Here is a 21,818-nt window from a genome sequence, read left to right as displayed (position 1 = left end):
AGAATGCCACTCTCATGTGGACCCTCATTCACTTTGCTGTGAGGAGCTGTACAACAAGAATCACGAGCTTATGTGTATCTTGGTTCAATGATCTTCTGAAAAGAGAGTGCGTGGAGATTTGCAATTCCTTGTAAAAATATTTGGTTTCTATCAATAAATTTAAGTGTACTGAAAGTTTGTTTTTAAGCTTTAGCCTTTAAGTCAATGTTAGTTGGCAATTCACTTTCTATTATGATATCTCTTATCTAAGGTTGAAAGCAAAGCTATGATTAAATATCTATTTCTGCCTGATTGTTTGATGCTCTCTGCAATTACATACCAATTACTTTCTTGGCCCTTATGATTTCTGTATAAGCCTAAGGTATCTGGCAGCCTTATGGTTACTTATATTTTTTATCAAATTGAGCATCAACAAGAGAGGGAATGGTGAGTGAGTGTCTGGTGAGAGTTACTCTATTCCAAGACAAGCATAATAGACTAATTTTGATAGTAATGTGTAGAACTTTAGGCTTTGAATATTCTTTCTTTCCAAACTTCAAGAAGGGGTTGAAATAGAACTGTCATTGGTATGACAGAGGTTTTCTTATTCAATTAGATTAAACCCAGGAGTCGCAACCATAAGTATGGCTTTGCCATTGGTACCGATCAAATATCTATCACTTTAATGTTTTTGTGCAAAATCAAGATCGAAAGCTTCGTAGCATAAAGAATACGTCTCTTCTCAGAGACTTTCTTGCAGCATATGTGGTGGTTAATTGCTGAGTTGACCAATGCATTGTTAAATGGCAGAATGAAAGGGTGTTGTGAACCATATCAATCCTCAGGTTAATTAAGATACATCTACAGTTCTCTCAACAGCAGTTTTCTAAGGTCAAGGTGATTGCTGATTTTGGGTGGTAGGAAAGTTTCTAAAAGATGGGCTTTCTTCTTCCGAGGGTTGCCCCTTTAGGCTTCGGGTAGTAGGAAAGTTTCTAAAAGATAGGCTTTCTTCTTCCTAGGGTTGCCCCTTTAGGCTTCCTAAGCCTAGGTCATTCACCTATCAATATTATTAGGTCCTGTATTGTCTCCTTGATAGTGATTGGTGGCAGCATTAACCCATCTATTCTACACTTTGATTCCAATGTACCTGGGTCTATCTAATTGGATGTTCCTGTTGTGACGTTTTCACACATCGCCCCATTGCAAATGGGGACCCTTGCCTTTTTTTTTTTGCTGTTTAGGGTTTGTTTTTTGGTCTTTTAGGGTTTTGTTAGTTAGCCTTTGCTTTTTGAGTGTTGTTGGGGAGATCAATAGGATAGCAAGTCCGGCTTGAGTGAAGTCCTGATCCTGAAATTTGGCTAAGTCTGAAAGTCCTGATCCTAAAATTTGGCTAAGTCTGGAATGTCCTGATCTTGAAATTTGACTAAGTCTGGAAACTGAAAAACCTCAAAAAATTAGATTTTGCAATATAACTCCTGGAGGTCTGAAACCACTCTCAAACATCCTGAAAGTATATATGGAATATAACTTAAAGTATAAGTGACATTTTCTTATACTTAAATGTTATATTCCATAAAATTTATCCTGATGGAGAGTTCAAAAAGTCAAATTTCGCTCCTGTCCTTCACTGAGGATCCAGAGCGAAAAGCGCTCCTGTCCCTCTCCAAGGGTCCAAGGTGAATCGCTCATGTCCCTCACCAAGGGTCCAGAGCGAAAAAGCTTAGTGGAGTCATTCCTGACCTTGTTTGGACAAATTGAGACATCAAAGGCATGAAGGAGGACGTAATCAACCAATTGAAGATAGTTTTGAAAGTTAACAAGGCATAAATGAGCTCATAAAGGCCAGGGCGCTCCTGTCCCTCTCCAAGGGACCAGAGCGATTTTCCCTCAAGACAAGTTTTTGGCAAAAGGAAGGCAATTTTCGCGTTTGAGGTGGGTGAAGGAAGACGCAATCGATCCGTTGAAGATAATTTTCGAAGCTAGCAAAACACAAGTGAGCTTATAAATGCAAAATCGCTCCTGTCCCTCTCCCAGGGACCAGGGCGAAAAACACATTAGCTAACCTTCCTCTCCAAATTCGGACGAATCCAAGTCAAGACGCAAGGTCAAAATGATGTTTAAAAGGTTTCACGGAGGAATGAAGTAACAAAGGCCATCAAGTTGATGAAAAATGGCTAGGGCGCCCCTGTCCCTCACCAAGGGACCTGAGCGAAATTTTCAAAATACTTAATTACCTAGCATTGTGAAATACTATTTCTTGCTTCCAGAACTCAAGATGAAGGGGGGAAGGATATTCTACATCTAGAAAGTGATTCAAGGTTGATACGATTAAGAATTTGTGCAATAAACTAAAAGGCGCTCCTGTCCTTCAGTCAAGGACCAAGGCGATATTCATTAAAACAATCATTTCCTTCCAAGACCACGCCAAGGCAAGGTTGTGCAAAGTCAGAAATGCCTTTAAGAAGATGGTGAACAAAGAAATTACCCCAAGAATCAATAATCTTAGGCTCAAGTACAAAAATCGCTCCTGTCCTTCACTAGAGGACCAGGGCGAAAATCCTTAGAAGAGCTCGTTTTGTCTTGAGAGGGCGAATTGAACATGCATAGGACGAACAATAATGACCATTGCCTACCTCACAACTTGCATTGGCAATTGGAAAAGACAAAAACAAAGGGCAAAAGGCAAAATCGCTCCTGTCCCTCACCAAGGGACCAAGGCGAAAATGGTTCTAAGGAGCATTCGTTCCAAAAATTGAATAGATCAAACTCAAGATTTCAAGTAAAATACCATTTTGGACATCCAAGGATGAAGTGTTGAACGTGAAAAACAAGAATTGCAAGGCTAAAGTGTAAGGACGCTCCTGTCCCTCTCCCAGGGACCAGAGCGATCTTGTTGATGTCCATTATCTTGCCATGCCTAGGCGCCAATATCATCTATGACACATTAAATGCCAATTTCGATAAAACCTTGAAATATTTTTGAAATTAAATTGACATTTAATAAGTGCGCAAAACATTTAATAATTAATTTATGCCTTTAAAAAATCAAAATTTTAATTATAAAGGCATTTAAAATAAATAATTATTAATTTAAAAATAAAATTGGGGCGCTTGGGGTATTATTTAATGTTTTTATAAAGTCGGCCTCTTCTTTTATTAAATTTTTATTTATTTTTGGCCTATTTTCCAAGTCGGCCTATGGGAAATTGCAATGGTAAGCGCCTATATAGTGGGGGTATCTTGAGCGATGTTAATCCATCATTCACTCATTCACTCAAGTGCGATTTGGAGAAGAGCAACAAGGTGCGAAATTTGGTCTAGGAAAGAGCGATTTTTGTTGAAGGCTAGAGGTGGAGCGAATTTTCCTCAAGGCGTTGAAGGCTAGAGGTGGTGAAGTTGATAGAAGAAGCACATTTTGAAGACTTCGATCCACATTTTGCCTAAGCAAACTTGCTTAATTTTGCATCTTTTCTTAGATTTAGTTCTCAAGTGGAGGTATGGCGAGATTCTCCTAGTCTCAATGTTGAATTTTCAATTTTCAATTTCAAGTGGCTTAGTTAAATTTAGGAAATGATAATTCAAAGATTTATCATGAGGTTTCCTAATTTAAAACTTAAATCCTCTTTCTAGTCTATATTTCCACGTTGCAAAACATGTTATTAATTGTGAAATGTTGTGTAGGTATCAAGATGGCAACTCCCAAGCTCGAAAGATCTACAAGTCGGAAGGCTCTCATCAAGGAAAATCAAGCCAGATCAAGGACGGTCTCCTCCAGGACGATCAAGCAAGGACAAGGGCGACCTCCTCCAGCCTAGCATCGACAAGGATGGCCTTCTTTGGACTAACGTCATCAAGGGCGACTTCTCCAATCCAGTATTCCAAGGCGAGGTACAACAATCATCCTACACATCAAGGACACAAGAAGTTAGAACAAGGGTTCGTTGAAGAAGCAGATAGTTCCAGATGAATTAATTAAAGCTAGCTTCTCAACAACATTAAGTTGAATATCTACCAAGTTACAAGTGTCAGACAAGGTGGCATCCCAGTCATTGCTCATCCAGTCGGATTGTTCCACCTCTGCATGTCCAGATTCAATGTACCTAAGTCATGGAAGGTGGCACAAACTCCGATGTACCTACCCCAGCTATCCATTGGTGGAATTTTCTAGAGAGGACATGTGTCCAAGCAATACAATTTTATCATTGGTCAAGCATTAAATGTTATGTAATGGTTGTAACAAACCCTAATTAGGGTTTTCATTGTTGAATCTTGGCCATTGATCTCGAATTGATCTAAGCCATCGAATTGTATTGAGGGCACTATATAAGCCCTGGCATTTCATTTTGTAAAGGTAATTAGAGAGAGTTAGAATAGTTAGTAAGCAGTTGGAAGTATTAGAATAGCAATTAAAGTAGAGTAGAGAGAGAAGGCAAAGATTGTTGCCAAGATGTTGTTGTAAAAGACTTGTAACTTCATTGAAGAAATGGTGAAATTTATGGGTTGATTCGACAATTTGCATGGTCTTTATACTTCTCATATTTGATTTCATGTTAATAAATGAGTGGAAAAAATGTGCTTGATTGATGGTGGAATTTGTATATCCATACTACTAGCAGTTTGTTGATTGCAGACTTGCCTTGTGTAGTCAACTGGAATCATTCAGCTTAAGCTTAACTTCAATTGTCGCTTCTTCATTGATATGCATCAACCTGATGGTGTCTATGCCTGCAGTGATGATTTGAACATCATAAACCTTTCCTTCGAAGATCGCACTAACCTTTTGGAGATGTTCCTGTGATGTCAAAACGAGACTTAGTTAGAATTCCATCAAAGATCATTCATTGCTCTTACATTCTTAGTATTAGGATTAGATCCTCTCCTCGCCCTCGTCTTTTTTCTTTTTTTCAAATCAAAGCTAGTAAGAGCCTGTGTTCCAGCAATATTCAAAGCAAATCAGAAGTTCAATCATCAAATGTAAGTCCCCTTGTGATTCCAGCAAATCACATCATACCACAAAGAGCTTATCCACACGTAGAGACCCTACATGCAAGAACCTTGAAGTCATCCTGATTGATCCTTTTTCGCGATATCTTCAGCAATCAGAGGCTTTACTCAAGAGAGGATAAGGTACCTTTAGGTATTTTATTCTGTGTTGATAGTGTACAAAATACACGTCAACAGTTCCCCATTTGCTTTGCCATCTTGATTTATGTTTGTGGCTATGGGAGTTTCTTTTGCAGGGCCAATTATATAATATTTGTTTCATCTGTAATCCATGTTGATATGTTACTCAGCACATGTAAGGTTACCTTTCAAGGTTCACTCTAGTAGATAGACTTTTGTACACTAGTTAATTTGTAGTGTGTAGTTTGATTTTGGAGCTTTTTTTAGGGCTCTTCTTTATGATATTATAATTGGATGTATTTGTTGAGTCCAATTGACCTACTTTGGTCACGTTTGAACATTATCTCTCTCTCTCTCTCTCTCTCTCTCTCTCCCCTAATGGCTTGCAAAAGAAGCTTGATATACTTTCAGAGTTTTGTGATCTTTGCCAGCTTCTTGTCAATTTCAATAAAATGAGGTCATGATTCTATCTGTAATTTATGTTAATATGAACCCAGCATGTATAAGATTACCTTTCAAGGTGCCCTCTAGTTAGTTTGTAGTGTGTAGTTTGATTTTGGAGCTTTCTTTTGGGGTCTTCTTTTTAATATTTAATTGGATGTATTTGTTGAATCCCATTGACCTACTTTGGCAACTTCTAAACATTAATCTAATATCTCTCTCTCTCTCTCTCACACACACACACACACACACATTCATTTTCTGTCATTCCCCTAATGGCTTACAAAGACAGCTTGATATACTTTCAGAGTTTTGTGGTCTTTGTCAGCTTGTTGTCAACCTCAATAAAACTAAGCGCATGGTTGGCAACATCATTGAGGATGCTCTTTTATGTGTTTAGTTTACATGTCCTCTCTCTTTCTGGTTGTAGGATTTTGCCAAGATCAAGGGCACAATGAAAAGCATAAAAAGAGAGACAATAGAATGACAAGAACAAAACTGTATTCTCATCAATATGCAAATGATCAACTGGATTAACCAATACAATGAATATAGGCTTGCTTATATAGGCAAGGCCATATGGATGTACGAGCACACAATTATGACATGTGGCTCAATGAGAAACAAGGGTAGGTAAGAAATACTAGGGGTAGGTAGGAGAAATAATATAATATTCCACAAGAGGTGGATGACCCACCGAATGTGGAGTGTAACAGCAAAATAAGACCACAAAAGGTGGAATTTCTCCTACAAGCTCTATCCCTATGTGCACACTTCCCTAAGTGTCTCAAATCCAAATTACGAAGAGATGCATTATCCTAAGTTAAGTAAAGTGTAATAATATCCAAAATGAATATTTATTTACACCAACACCCCCCCTTAAGTGCAACTTAGGGGAATGAAGACTCAAGTCAACAATGCAAGATGGGTCCCGGCTACTAGGCATGATAGGTACCCATGTACAATATGCAAATGCAAGCAAAACCATGCAATGCAATCTCTCACAAATGGAGAAAGGGGGAAACCCCAGTGGGAAAAAAACTCCCCCCCAAAAGAGAGATGAATGTACAAAAGACTCTCAAAGAAGAAGGACAAAACCTCAAAGAGGAAAAAGTCCCCCCTATAAGAGAGGAAGGAGAAGTCAGTTGACCCCCCCTAATGACACATCCCGCACCCCCAAGAGAGCTCGCAACTGCTGGAATTTACTCTCGGTGAAAGGTTTGGTGAATATGTCAGCAACCTGCTCCGCTGTAGGACAATACTGCAAATCAATGACCTGCTCCTGAATGAGCTCTCGGATATAATGCATATGAATCTCGATGTGTTTGGTCTGCTGGTGCTGGATCGGGTTCTTCGAGATTGCAATAGCACTCTGATTGTCGCAATGTAGAACTGTCGGCCGTGGAGTGGTGAATCCAAACTCTGTGAGAATCTGTTGGAGCCAAATGGTCTCAGTTGCTGCGTTAACAGCGCCTCGATACTTAGCCTCAGTCGAAGAGAGAGCAATAGCATGTTGCTTCTTGCTCTGCCAACAAATGGGGCCCGAACCAAGGTGAAAACTATAACCAGAAGTAGACTTACGATCATCAAGATCGCCAGCCCAATCGGAGTCTGTGTAACCAACCAAGTGAAGTCCTGTGCCTGCTGCATAGTGAATCCCATAGTGATGTGTACCCTGGATGTAATGAAGGATGCGTTTGGCGGCTTTCCAATGAAGCTCATGTGGTTCCTGCATGAAGCGGGAAACCATGCCAACTGCAAATGAAATATTAGGGCGTGTATGAGTCAAGTAGATGAGACTACCCACAAGCTGACGATACAAAGTGGCATCAACTGGTGGAGAAGAACACTGAGCCTCAAGCTTGACTCCTAAAAGAAAGGGAGTCGGGGCAGGCTTACAATCAGCCATATGAAAGCATGCAAGTAGATCAAGAGCATACTTGGGCTTGCGATAGTGTAATCCCGGAAGATGACTGTGAAATCTCTATCTCGAGAAAGTAGTGCAAAAGACCCAAGTCAGTCATAGCAAATCTGTCATGCAAAGCAGATTTGACCCTGCTAATGATGGATGCGGTACTCCCTATAATGATCAAGTCATCAACATAGAGCACAGGTCCCAGGAGAGCCGGGCCAGCAGTAGGCGTCGGTGCCGGAGGGTCGGCGTCTGGAATCTGCAGGACGCTGGAGCTGGAGGCGCGGCGGTGTGCGGAGGTACACGGCGGCAGCGGGTACGGCCTTGCAACCTGCAACTTGCAGGGTACTGCGGGGTATGGGGGGGTCTGCGGACCCCTAAAAAACAACAACAAATTTTATTTTTTTTTGATTTTTTCCAAAAATTTTTTTTTTCTTTTTTTTTTGAAAAATAATTAATTTTTTTTTCGAAATCCGTACAATAATAGCCAAAATGGGGAAATTTTTTTTTCTCACCAAAATAGGTCGACTTTATAGTCGAAATTCATGGAAACGGCCTCCCGGATTCAATGGTGATGTCCAAATCGCTGAATGACGCCCCCTCAAAAATGAAGATCCCCAAATCCGAAAATAGAAGCCTCCAAAATGTCTCCAAAAAATAAATCAATGAAGCCCCAACAGCTCTGATACCATGTAGGATTTTGCCAAGATCAAGGGCACAATGAAAAGCATAAAAAGAGAGACAATAGAATGATAAGAACAAAACTGTATTCTCATCAATATGCAAATGATCAACTGTTTTAACCAATACAATGAATATAGGCCTGCTTATATAGGCAAGGCCATATGGATGTACGAGCACACAATTATGACATGTGGCTCAATGAGAAACAAGGGTAGGTAAGAAATACTAGGGGTAGGTAGGAGAAATAATATAATATTCCACAAGAGGTGGATGACCCATCGAATGTGGAGTGTAATAGTAAAATAAGACCACAAAAGGTGGAATTTCTCCTACAAGCTCTATCCCTATGTGCACACTTCCCTAAGTGTCTCAAATCCAAACTACGAAGAGATGCATTATCCTAAGTTAACTTAAGTAAAGTGTAATAATATCCAAAATGAATATTTATTTACACCAACACTGGCCTACTTCACAATCTTGTCTTTGCATGGGATGCACTTTGCTTTTTGTTCTTGGCACCAATGTTTCCAAATATACTTCTAGGATATCTCTTCTAAGATGTGTCTTTATGACTCAATGGTTAAGCTGGTAAGGTTTTATGGTTTTAAAGTTTGGGGTTTTGTTTTGAGTTCTCATGACTGCATTTGGGTTGAGAGGGTTCAAACATTTATGCTCCAACATATTGTTTGGTGCAAATAGATGATTGCTTGGTGTATTGTCAAGGTTGAATTTGCTGCTCAACCCCTTCATGTAGAGACTATTTTCAAGCTCACTTGATTTATATCGAGGTTGGGATCCATGGGCGGTTCTCCTTTGTCTTGTGTGAGATCCTTTCTTTGCGCCCTAGTCATTAGAGGAGATTAACTCTTTGGCCCCCCTTGGGCATCGTCATTGTTGGTTGTTTGAGGATTGCGTATTCTTCCAATTCATTAGCATTTCTTTGGATCAACTTCCTCCCTTCAAGTACTCTTTGTGTGCTCATCTCCTTTAGGGAAATAAATACTTAATCAATTTGTTAGAGAGGATATTTACAGTCAATACAAATAGATTCCTTCAACTTCTCTTAGAACCAAAGTAGGATTTCTTGTTGATAATTATTAATTCCTTATAGTTTGTTGATGGCGTCATTGTTTGATCCAGATATCCAAAACAACATTGGTCTAATAGTTTGAGACAAACCACCCTATTGACATAGTGAAAGACTGCCCACTTTGTTCTATTCAAGAGGTAGAATCTGAGGAGAATTTTAGTCTTTGGTGCCTCTTCTACTATGAAACTGGTGGGATGTACTATTGTCCATATAGAGATTTTGCTGGTTCTCTTTTCATTTTCTTTTGTTACCCTTTTTCTTCATAAGGTCTCTAGGTTCAAGCATAGGTCTCACTATGATGATCTCGAGCCTACTAGATTGATTACTTCTTTCTTTTAGACTGTCACTAGATTGGAGACATTAAGCACCCTTTATACACTTGATTTGTGTATGGATGAGCATAGATTGGTGAGGCATTGCTCTTCCTCTGTTTTAGTATGGTTGGGGCATTTTGACTCACTCTAGTGGTTGTGGTTCTATATCATACTAGCATTGGAGGTCCTCTCTCACCTTTGTTCAATGGTGCAAATCTCAATGAAATGCTCACTCTACTAGCTTGATCCTTGATTCCTCACATACCAATAGTTGTTCAGCCTCAAATGTTAGGGGGTTCTATGCAACATCAAGTACCTCGTAGGATTGTTTAGTTTGATAGCCTTGCATTCCCCTTGGTGATTTTTCTCAAACTTTACATTGGTACTCCCACTATGATTGATGGCATTGTCATTGGCTACTCCAAGGCATCTCAAAAAATGGACACTTGTGGATTTTAGTTGTTTACTTGGATGGTCTTCTTCTATTTGTTATCTTATGGCGTCTTTGGTCTCCTCTTTTATTATTGTACTTGGGGGATTTCCCCCTTTTTTAGGATAGTCCTCATTTGTCTTTACATTTTCTCGAGGGCCTCCTTTTACCTTAGTCCTTTGCTATGTACTTGCTGTATGTTCCAATTCCATTGATCTATTTTTGGTCATTTGTGAACAATAATATATTTTCTTTCTTTCATGGAGTTTAGTGATCTTCACCAATTTGTGGTAAACTTTAACAAAATTAAGGTTAGGGTTTTTAAGACCACCACCAATGCTCTTTCCATGTTTCATTTCTTCTTCAAAGCGAGCCTTGTGGAGTTAAACCACTATCATATTTATCAAGGAGTTTGGTTGATAAGTCCTTTCTCCTTTTGGATAGCCTCCTAGTCTCATCTTTACAAGGGATACGCCCCACTTTTTGTTCTTGAGCATTGGTGTTTTTAGGTTCATTTACATGATATCCATTCCAAGATACATCTTTTTGATGCAATTATTAAGTGTATAATATTGTATGGTTCTAAGCTAGTGGCCTAACTCAGCTCCTTTTAGCTGGGTTTGGGTTTAGAGGGTTCAAATGATAATACATTGACAGATGATTCAGTGCAAACAAATGGTTTGTCGATATATTGTCCAAGTTGATTTTTTCGCAACCCCTTATTCAGAAGAGTATCTTCAAAATGACTTGTTTTATACATAGGTTGAGGTGTATGGGTGATACTGATTTGTCATATGAGAAATGTATTTTTTTGGCATTGGGTTTCGTAGACGAGTTTGCCTCTTGGGTCACCTCAGATGTAGGTGATGTTGGTTCTTGAGGTCTGTTTGCTCTTTTAGTCTATTGAAATTTTGTTGGAGCAGCTTCCTCCCTATAGATACCTCTAATGTGCCTTTCATCACCTTCTTCTAGGGAACGAGCTGTCCAATCCTTATGGTTAAAGAGGACGTTTACCATCTATATATCTAAATAACTCAGACTTTCCTTTGAATACTTTCAGTCCAAAACTAGCTTTTTATATTGAGCATTTCTTACAGGTTTTTGATGGGACCATTGTTTGGCCCACCTCTCTTCAACATTATTGGTCTTATGGTTTGAGGATTCCCATTGGCTAGCCGTGGGTGTGCTCCCTTTAGCTTCTTGTCGAGAGGAACCAACATATTTTATCAAGTGAAAGATTTTGCTTCCTTTGTTCGCTTTAGGAGGTGGAGCTTGAGGAGACTATTGTTTATGTAGAGATTTTGACGTTCTCCATGCACCTTTCATTACCTTGATAAGAGGTTCTTAATACCTTTTCTTTGTTGGATAATGAGGTTTAGTTGTAGATATATGTGGTGGTCCTAGATCTACTATAATGATTACCTCCATTCAGCCTATCACCAATGTTAGAGGCATGAAGTGCCCTTTGGATGATATTGATTTGTCCATGGATGGAGACAGATCTGCAAGGTATTGCTTGTCCTTGTGATCTACTATGGCTAGGGCTCCTCTACACCTTTGTTCCCACTCTAATGCTTGTGGGTTTTTCTTTTCTTGATGTTGGGGATCCTCTCACACCACTTTCCATGACATAGATCTCAAGGGAAAACTCACTTTCTTTGGATTTGAGTGTTAGGAGGGACGCTATATGCAATCAATTGCTCCCTAGGATTGTCCATCATGCATTGGTACTCCTAGACTGGTTGATGATAATATCGTTGGCTCCTCCAACACGTTATTGAACATTGAAAATTGAGGATTTTTGTCTCTTTTGGGTGTTCGTCATCTGTCTTTACTGCATTAAAGGGTCTTAGCCCCTTCACCAAGGAATGATTGTACTATTTTGGGATTACTCTTTTTAGGTTAATTGGAATCCCTGTGTGAGTAGATTTTTCTGGCTTTTTTTGATTTTGCGTTGTGTCTGCTAGGGTTCCTTTTCCCTTAATCCTTTGCTATTGTACCTTCTGTATTTTTGTCTCTTTGATCTAATTTGTTCATTCATGGGCATTAATATATTTTCTTTCTCAATTGAAAATATTAAAGCTTGTTGCTTCCACCAACACATAAGCAAAATATGCACTTGCTTGGGTGTAATCAGTGGTGCATAGATTTTAATAATAATTGATCTTACTTTGGAAGTCCTAATTTAGTTTTAAATTAATGCAAAAATAATATTCAAGCAGAGGGAAATTTCAAGTCTTTTTAAAATATGAGTTGACCCAAACTATGCAGCTGAATAACAAAAATCCTATCAAAGTTTTACTTTCTTCTAAATGTCTGACATTTATGAATATGATTTCATGAATTGTGCAGTTTTGACTGCGAGTATGTTAAGTTCCATGGAATGATTTATACAGATGGAAAATATAAGTGATTGTGGTCTTAATTTGTAGAACCGTAATTCTCAAATCACAAATATATTAGTTCTTAATATTCCAAATTTCAAATCTTAAGCATAAAAATTGAGATCAGATTCTGTAACTTTTAGTGCAAGTTATTTTTGTCTTAATATGCTGAAAATCTGTCTTTTAATGTACTGTACTTGAAAATTTTGTTGTGATTAGTGCACGTTATAGATAAATCTTTTTCTAGGGCTATGAAAAGAATTTTGATTGTCGAGAAGAATAAAATTTTCAAATTGTAATATTGCTGAAACAATTGCTTTCTAATTGTTTACAGTTTTAATTCTAGATATGCAGGTATAAAGAAAGGCGGTGGGATGCTAAACGACTTCTTGGATCTGGTGGAATGCCCTCATCTCATTCTGCAGCTGTCTCTGCTTTAGCAGTAGCTATTGGTTTTCATGATGGGCCTGGATCATCATCCTTCGCCATTGCTTTAGTTCTGGCGTGTGTGGTAAGTCTCACTATATCACACATCACCACTGATAGAATCTGTATTGACCTGAGCACAGATATTGGCGTATGAATTGCATTTGGGTTGTTTCTTTAAAGCGTGAATTTTATCAGTTTTAGGGCTTGTTTTTATGTTTGTTTCTTTTCCTAACGTTACATTTGGTTTAAAAAAATTAACCAAGCCTTACTTAAGTATTAGATCTGAAGTTATGCATAAGGGTAAGCTTCTGTATTCTTGTCTAAGAGAAGTTTTTCCAAGTTGTCTTCTGGATTGGACCTGATGGTTTTCCCCAACAACTTAATAAAGTATATGAAAGCTGCTTGTTTGTTTTGCTTCATTGTCGAGGTCTTATGAACCAGAATCTGATCACTGATGATAAATGGTAAAACTACTGTAGAGATTGAATTCTGAAACATGAAACTAGTTTTTTTCCTTCAAAGGCTGAGAAATATTCAGGCAACACTTGCTATTTGAATCAAACTGAGGTATTGAAGAAAACACTTGAACAGGGTAATGCTTCTATTAAAATTATTCCTAAATAGTAAACAAACAAAACTTAACATTTTCAAGAAGGAATGGCAACTCAGGCCCAATTGAAGAGCAGTACAAGTGCTACAGTTCAAAGTCAGTTCTTCATGTCCCTGCTAAATAGTTTTTCATCCCTCAAAAAATCTTTTTAATTGAGGTTTGAAGACTTTTTATAACTATTGGAGACCTCAAGGTCACAGTGCAATTGACTTTATGTTCCTTTAGTGTAATTTATAAGGCCAAGCTCTAATTTGGTTTCAAAATCTTTACCTATTCTGTATTTTCTTCCAGCTCCTTTGAAGACAAGTCCCAAACAAACAACAATAAACTTATTGGTGCCCTTGAAGCTGGAAACTCCAATGACAATTTGAAGTGAATGTTTACCACTTGTTCAGGTCACATTATTGACCCATCTGGAGATGCTTGTCGTGCAGGAATCTCTACTTAGCTTGCAGGCTCAGCTAACCCTTAAGTTCACCACAATTTTCGATGGAATAATCCACTGCATGCCTTGTACCACCCATATACCATTTTTGAGGAACTCCAATCTCTCTCTACTGCTATCTTCCTTGGGGATCTATTGTATCTATGTTGGGATGAAAAGTTTCTCATTTCAATGAGCTTGCCTTGCCAAGGAGACACCTTATCAAAACACATTTGAGGTTCTTTGTACCTACGATGACCATTGTGAATCATGATGACCCCTTATTGAGCTTCAATTTGTTGGTGTTTCCTGACCCTAAAGTCCTTCAGGTGCAGGGTTGATTCCCCCTTTCCATAGAAACATCATTAGAAGTCATTGGATCCAGCATTGAATTGGTAGGGAAGTAATTGCTTTTAACATATGCTGATGCGGGTATTCAAATCTTTTTGGTGTTAATTGTATAAAGCTCTATAAATCCTCTTAGAATTGTGTGGTTTCAGTAACAACTTAGTGAAGTTAATGTCATAGGTGATTATAGCCAAAATTGTTACGGTTTAGTGTTCATGATCTCGATCCATTTTACAACTTTGGACTGTTTCCACGAATGCAATACCTTCTATTTCATTTTGTATGGGTCAACTCAAACATTATAACATAGTTTATGCCATTTTGATTGTTCTCGAGTGTAGGACTTGGAGTGAATATAATACCCAAATTCTAATGTCACACTTATAATTACCGTTGTGGGCTAAGAATCAGCTGTTAGTATTTGACATCATGGATGCTAACTTCACAGCTAGCGTATATAAGGAATTTTATGTAACAACTTAGTGAAGTTAATGTCATAGGTGATTATAGCCAAAATTATTACGGTTTAGTGTTCATGATCTAGATCCATTTTACAACTTTGGACTGTTTCCACGAATGCAATACCTTCTATTTCATTTTGTATGGGTCAACTGGCTAAGAATCAGCTGTTAGTATTTGACATCATGGATGCTAACTTCACAGCTAGTGTATATAAGGAATTTTATGTCTTGAACAATGCCGATTGTTCTCCATGCATACAAGGAAGCCCCAATTGCCTCTATATATCTATCCTCTCTCATCCCCATTTGAAGGCATTTTTTGGAGATATATCCATCATTGCATTTGGATGCAACTCCAGTTTGTTTCAATGCATTTGAGGTGCCAGTCAAGAATAAAGAACTCTTTCCCTGAGGAGTTACACTCATGTAGATCACCAAGTTGAGTATTGTCTCATACAACTTGATGGTAAGTATATCTTTTATGATCACAAATTTTAAAGAATTTAGCAGGTAATGCCTTGCCCCTCATTGCTAGCTTGGCTTTAAGGTTTCTTTGGTCATGTCAACTTTCCTGACAGCTAGTGGTGTATCTAAGATCTAGGCCTTTGAGGAAGGAAATGCCATGGCTGTCAGTGATCCTGTTGATACGAGTCATGAAGACAAATCCAGGATTTTCAAATCAGAATTAATCCTTCTTCTGAAGAAATAAAATTAATCTGTGATCGCTCTCAATTCAACAGTGTGTATACCTAGAAATACAAGAAAATGCGAGCAATGGATCCTTCTATTGTTGTCCACAACAGTCATCACTGACAACAATGCAAAGCTTGTTCATAAAAAATAATTACCCATGTTCCCAAGGGATTTGACTAGCCCAAACTGGTGTCCTATATTGTTCCTGTCCTTGAATAAAAAGGGATTTCCATGTAATGCATATATCTTTGAAATTTCAATCTTATCTGTCCTTGGGATAATATTCTTGTGCCATGTATTGTGGTACCACTGCTGACCATGTGATGCTCTTGCCTATTGATGGCTTTTTGGGGTTTGATCATATTGATATCTATCCCTGTGACCCACATGAATTGAAAATCACTTCCTCTTAATGCACATTTGCCATGTTGTTATGTTGTTTCTTCTTAAACAAAGTGGTGCTACTTATGAATATGCTATGACATGTTTTTAATGATCTGATTCATAGGATGACTGAATGTTCGAAATGATATCCTCACGAAATCTTGCAAGCATACAAACCATGTCCAAGTTCTAAGGACCATCTTCAAGAGGCTTCACAATTAACACATGAACTGATACCATGAGGAGCTTAAGTACATGTTTCATAACCCTCTTGTCCTCATGCCTCCCATCATAGGTCAAAAATTCATTATATAGGAAGAGCTTAAACAGTTGGCATGTTGTGGCTATTTAGGTGGGGAGAGGGGCTTCATGTAAATAACATGTCAGCTGCTTACATTCTGAAATAAAAAAACAATGTACTTTATTGAAAGAATAACAAGCCTTTTATATGTAATTACGAGGCGGTTGTACAAATTGGGACCAACCGTTCATAGAAGTCAATCTGACTCTAAAACAAACTCTAAAAATAGAAATTCTCAGTTACTCCCAGTTCTAACGCTAAGTCTCTAAAAATATAACAACCAACTAAATGACCATTAATAAACACACAACTAAAAATAACAATTAAATATTCTAATACCCTCCCTTAATGGTCATTCTATCAACTAGAAGGCTCACTCCTTCTCTTTAGAACACTCTGCGACATGTGCCTGCTCTTGCTCCCCAGACCCCCCTTGGTTGGACTTCTAATCAGCCAACCTCTTTCTACAGAATCTTTGGATATGTCTAGATCTACCACAGTAGTGACATGCAATTTTCTTCTTCAACCCCTCCTCAGGGTTGTGCTGTCCTTTTTGTAGAGTAGACTCGCCTTTGCCTTTGTCCTTGGTAGTAAACGCTTGTTCCACACTAGCCACGTCAATGCTGCTACCAAACTGCTCTCTCCACCTAGCTTGTTGCTATAGCTTATTGCACAACTCATCAAACTTCAAGTCAACATTAGTGGAGGTAATTAATATTGAGCGTCTCAATGAAGTGTTTGTAGGATTGGGTCAGGCTTTTCAGCGTGATCACTAGCATATCCTCTTCCTCCATCTTGCGACCAATAGCCTCCAACTGGTCACGAATATCCTTGATCTTCATAAGATGTTCTTGTAGTGACATCTTTTCATCCATCATAATTGAGAACATGTTCTTCAAACAGAACGCTCGGCTCTTGTTGGATGTCTCATGAAGATTCTTCAAGTGATTCCAAATCTCACTAGCTTTCTTGCATGATGGTACTTTTGGATGCATATCATCGGTGACTGATAATTTCAGTAACATAACCGTTTCTCAGTTACGCTCATCAAACTTGGTTTGGTGGTTGCTTGCCGTTGCAGGACAAGTTTCTTTACCCAGAACAATCTAGTCAAGGCACCGGTACTAAAAAATCGAAAGGATTCGTTGCTTCCAGGTATTGTAGTTCTTGCTGTTGAAGCGCTAACTACCTTCCAACAGGATGCTGGTCAATGACGCCATCCCTCCTGCTTTCTTATGCACGAAAAACGAGGCAAACTTGAGCTTCAAAAGAGGCTGAATTTTTTTTGTCAAAAACTAGGTAAAAACCTTCAACAATAGTTGGTACAAAATTCAAAAAATCTGATTTTTCAGGTTAAAACCAATCAAACCAGTTTGGCATGAATCCCAAGATAACTGCTCAAAATACAAAACTTCATTTTTTGAGGAAAAAGCGGTAAACCCTTCCAAAACTTAAAAACCCTGGAAAACCCTTGATTTTTCAATATTGTTCAAAACCGAAAATCTGCAAAACAAAACATTGCAGAAAATATAGAAGACCTACAAAATTTTCTGCAAAACCCTAGGTTGCAGAGGTCAAGCCCATGAAAATGCAGACCCACATATGAATGTCCGTCGTCAGAAACCCTAGGTAGAGCGAAGCGTCGGGTGTAGAATAATGTCTTAAAATCTCGTTGCGTAGAGAATAATGTGGAAATCGCACACAAGAAAACACAGAGGCACCCAAAAAATCATGGTGAACAGAAACCCAGTTGCATCGTCGGAAATCAGTGCCCAAAAAATCACACATAAATCGTTCAGAAAATGATGCATTATGGCTTGCAGGTTGTGCACAGAAAAAAGCATAGGCCGAAAAACCATTGCAAAAATTTCAAAAAATCGTCGCTCCAAAAATCCTGTAGAAGTTGCTGCGAGCCGGAAAAAAATTGCAGTTTTTGAACCAGAAGTCCAACACGATGGACATGGCGCCAAAAATTTGTGCCACGAAACATAGAGTCGCGCAACCTTAAAGTGCAAAAAAACAAAACCCTTGAATTTGGAATCAACAATCAGATTTTTTTCATTAAAAAATCACTTCAAATAATTTTTGGAATATTTTCTAGGTAGGTAGGGCACAATTTAAAAAAAAACCTTGTCACCCACTCTAATACTATGAAATAAAAAATAGCGTACTTTATTGAAAGAATAACAAGTCTTTTATAAGCAATTACAAGGCGATTGTCCAAATTGGGAATAGCTGTTCACAAAAGTCAAACTGACTCTAAAACAAACTCTAAAAATAGAAACTCTCAGTTACTCCCAGTTCTAACACTAAGTGTCTAAAAATATAACAACCAACTAAATGACCATTAATAAACACATAGCTAAAAATAACAATTAAATATTCTATAATACATTCAGCCCATTGTATGCACCTCTACCACTGACTATGTGATTGGGGTTATGTTAGCTCAGGTTGATGCTATTGGTGGAGGGAGCCGTCTATTAGATATCTTAAATGCCAATTGACTTTGAGGTTAATTACACTACCATTGAAAAGCAATATTAGATTAATATTTAGCATATTTAATATTAATGGAAAATTATGTAATAGTTAGTTAAGTTAGCTAGTTTCTAAATTAGTTTTTATTGTTTTGTTTAGAAACTTAATGTTTGTAATTTCTTTATAAGAGCTTTCTTCATTAATGTTAATATATACGATTACCATAACATGGTATCAGAGTCAAAATAAAAATTTTGAATTTTTTTCCTAAAAATTTTTCTTAGTTTTTTTGAAGATTTTCGAGCTTGTTGAAGGAGCTTTTGAAGGTTAAAATTTGTGGGTTGCTAAGCCCACAATTCATCCTTTTGTGCAGGTTTATTTGTTTGCTTTTTTGTCTAGTCGTTGTTTTCTGCAACTCGCACCTGTTTTCCTTTGATCCATGATGCCTTTTTTGGCCGCTGGTGCGCACAACCCTTCCAAAATCAGCGCGATCTTCCACCCTCATCTTTGTTTATTTCCCGCTGCAACCTGGTTATTTCATGAATTTCTGACTTTCGATGCATTTTCTCTGCGGATTTTTTCTCGGTGTCTGCGAGTTTTGTTCCTGGCCACGATTTCGTGTTATGACGCGATTTAAAATCGTGATTGCTTCTTTTCTTCATCACAGCTTGTTTTTTGACCTATGGATTCAGTTTTTTTGACGGCGATTTTTTTGTTTTCCCTCTGCACGCGTCGTGTTTGTGTTGCGATTCTGCGAAAGTTTTTTTGTTTAACGTCGGCTAGGGTTATATTATATTTGTAGATTGTTATCACAATTTTTTTACAAAATCGTTTTGTTCTTCAACAAATTTTTGTGCCCCTCTGTTTTTTTTTTCAGTGCCCAAAATAGCAATAAAAAATTTCAGGAAAATCTTTTTTCGAATTTTTTTTGGGTTTTCATTCAAGTTTTTTGGTCTTCACAAATATTTTCTGGGTTGTTAGGCAAATTTATAGGTTTTGATCAGAATTTTCTGGGCCCTCAGAAATCTGTACTTTGGAAATTGTGCCTTGGGATCCATGCATCTGATTTTTGCCATGACATTTGTGTTAGTTTCTTTTGCCTCGAGGATTGTGCCATTTTTTTTGTTTTCGACTATTTCTTGAAAATCGTGAAAAATGGCATCTTTGACAAATATTATGCTTGAAAGCAGTCAAAAATTTAATGGGTGCAATTATAATACCTGGAAGCAGCACATGCTAATGATATTTGAATATCGTTAGCATGTGACTGACTATTAGGTGCCCTAAGTGCCATCCAACAAGACAGACGCTGAGATTTGGAATCACATGAAAGATCTCCACTCCATGAAACGTTAGATAAGAGCCGTGCATTCTTTCTCAAGAATATGCTCTTCATGATCATGATGGAGGAGAAAACATCTCTTCAGGAGCATCCGACGAAGATAAAGTATATTTGCAACCAGTTGGAGCCTATTGGTCGAAAAATGGAGGAAGAAGATATGGTCGCGATTACTTTGAAAACTCTGAAATGCTCAACATTACTTCAACAACACATGCTAATGATATTTGAATATCATTAGCATGTGACTGGCGATTAGCTGCCCTAAGTGTCGTCCAACAAGACAGATGCTGAGATTTGGAAGCAATTGAAAGATCTCCAGTCCATGAAACGTCAGATAAGAGCCGTGCATTCTTTCTCAAGAATATGCTCTTCACGACGAGAAAACATCTCTTCAGGAGCATCTGACGAAGATAAAGGATATTTGCAACCAGTTGGAGGCTATTGGTTGAAAAATGGAGGAAGAAGATATGTTCATGATTACTTTGAAAACTCTGAAATGCTCAACATTACTTCAACAAATGTTGATTTGAAGTTTCCAGACCTTTGTAATAAGCTTCTACAGTAGGATCGTTGGAGACAACAGTTTGGTAGTAATGTCAGTTCATCCTCCACTGAACAAGCGTTCTTTGCTAAATCTTTTGTTAAGGACAGGGAAAGGTCAATCTTCTGAGCCAAAGGGCTCAGGTCCTTCTCAAGCAAGAAGAAAAAGAACGTTCAATGTAACTATTGTCACAAGTATGGTCACATGAAGGCTGACTATCGCAATTGATTGGTTTCTAAGCAAAAGAAGGGGGGGGTCTCAATCCAAAGCAAATGTCGTGGAACACTCTAATCAGAAAGAATTTGCCTTCTATGTCTTTATGGCCAAAAGAATTGTAGATCCAGTGAAATTTTTTGCTTGGTATATCAATTTAGGGGCTTCTCGGCATTTTCCTCATCGTTGGGATTGGTTCACAAAATTTGAACCATTCTTTGATTGTGATCGTTGGAGTAGGAGAGGAGTATACTATTGTACGTAATGGCAACGTACAGATTCACTTTGGGGGGAGAAATTTGATATTTCTCTATGTATACTATGTTCTAGGCATGGAACTTAATCTTCTCTCAGTTAGCTAGATAATGAGGCATTCTCCCTAGTTGGATATTGTTTTCACTTCCGACACTTGCAACATTGTTGATAGGGAGACTTGTACTACAGTCGCTATGGAATTTGAGGATCATGGTCTTTATAGACTTGTTGATTTAGGTGATCCTCAGGAACACGCCATGGTAGCCAAAAGTTCTTCCATTAGCAATCTTTGGCATCGACGTTATGGGCATTTGAATGTGCATTATCTCTCAGTTATCTCTGGAGGTTTTGGTTGCTGGTCTACCTAAGATCCAAACTCAAAATCATGGAATTTGCAGAGCTTGTCAAGTTGGGAAGTAGCATTGGACACCATTCTCGGATGGCGATTCTTGTTGAGCCTCCAAGGTACTTCAATTGGTTCACACTGATGTATGTTTACCAATGAGCACTCCTGTTACTAGGTCCAGGTACTTTTTATTATTTGTTGACGATTTTAGTAGAAAAATGTGGGTGTATTTTCTCAAGAATAAATCAGATGTGTTCACTACATTTCAGCAGTTAAGGCCTTAGTTGAGAAAGTGTCAGGTTCTCAGATTGTTACTAATGGGGGGGAGTTTTGTTTGTCTGATATCTCTACCTTTTGTGCTACACACGACATTAAACACCAACTTACCACACCATACACCCCTCAATGGAATGGTGTCATTGAGCGCCGAAATTGCACCATTACTGAAATGGCTCATTCTATGTTGGAGCATCGCAAGGTTCCTAAGAAATACCGGGCTGAAGCAGTTTATACTGCAGTCTATCTTCTAAATCGGTCACCTACATAGGCAGTTAAGAAGATGACTCTTGAAGAAGCCTGGTCAAGACGAAAGCCTAAGGTGGGCCATTTGAAAGTCTTTGGTTCTATTGCTC

At 38.2% G+C, this 21,818-nt stretch overlaps 1 protein-coding gene across 1 annotated transcript in view; it reads left to right on the top strand.

Annotated features, from left to right (window-relative positions):
* Window positions 1–21,818, top strand: part of LOC131062623 (uncharacterized) — a 94,517-nt gene that overhangs the window by 9,398 nt on the left and 63,301 nt on the right. The window contains exon 2 of the mRNA XM_057996329.2: window positions 12,713–12,869. Within this exon, the coding sequence (XP_057852312.2) occupies window positions 12,713–12,869 (157 nt within the window). The remainder of the gene's footprint in view (window positions 1–12,712; window positions 12,870–21,818) is intronic.

The sequence above is a fragment of the Cryptomeria japonica genome, chromosome 6, assembly GCF_030272615.1.
Source record: "Cryptomeria japonica chromosome 6, Sugi_1.0, whole genome shotgun sequence".
NCBI classification, from domain to species: domain Eukaryota; kingdom Viridiplantae; phylum Streptophyta; class Pinopsida; order Cupressales; family Cupressaceae; genus Cryptomeria; species Cryptomeria japonica.
The sequence above is the reverse complement of the archived record's forward strand: the minus strand, read 5'-3'. Positions and strand labels throughout refer to the sequence as shown.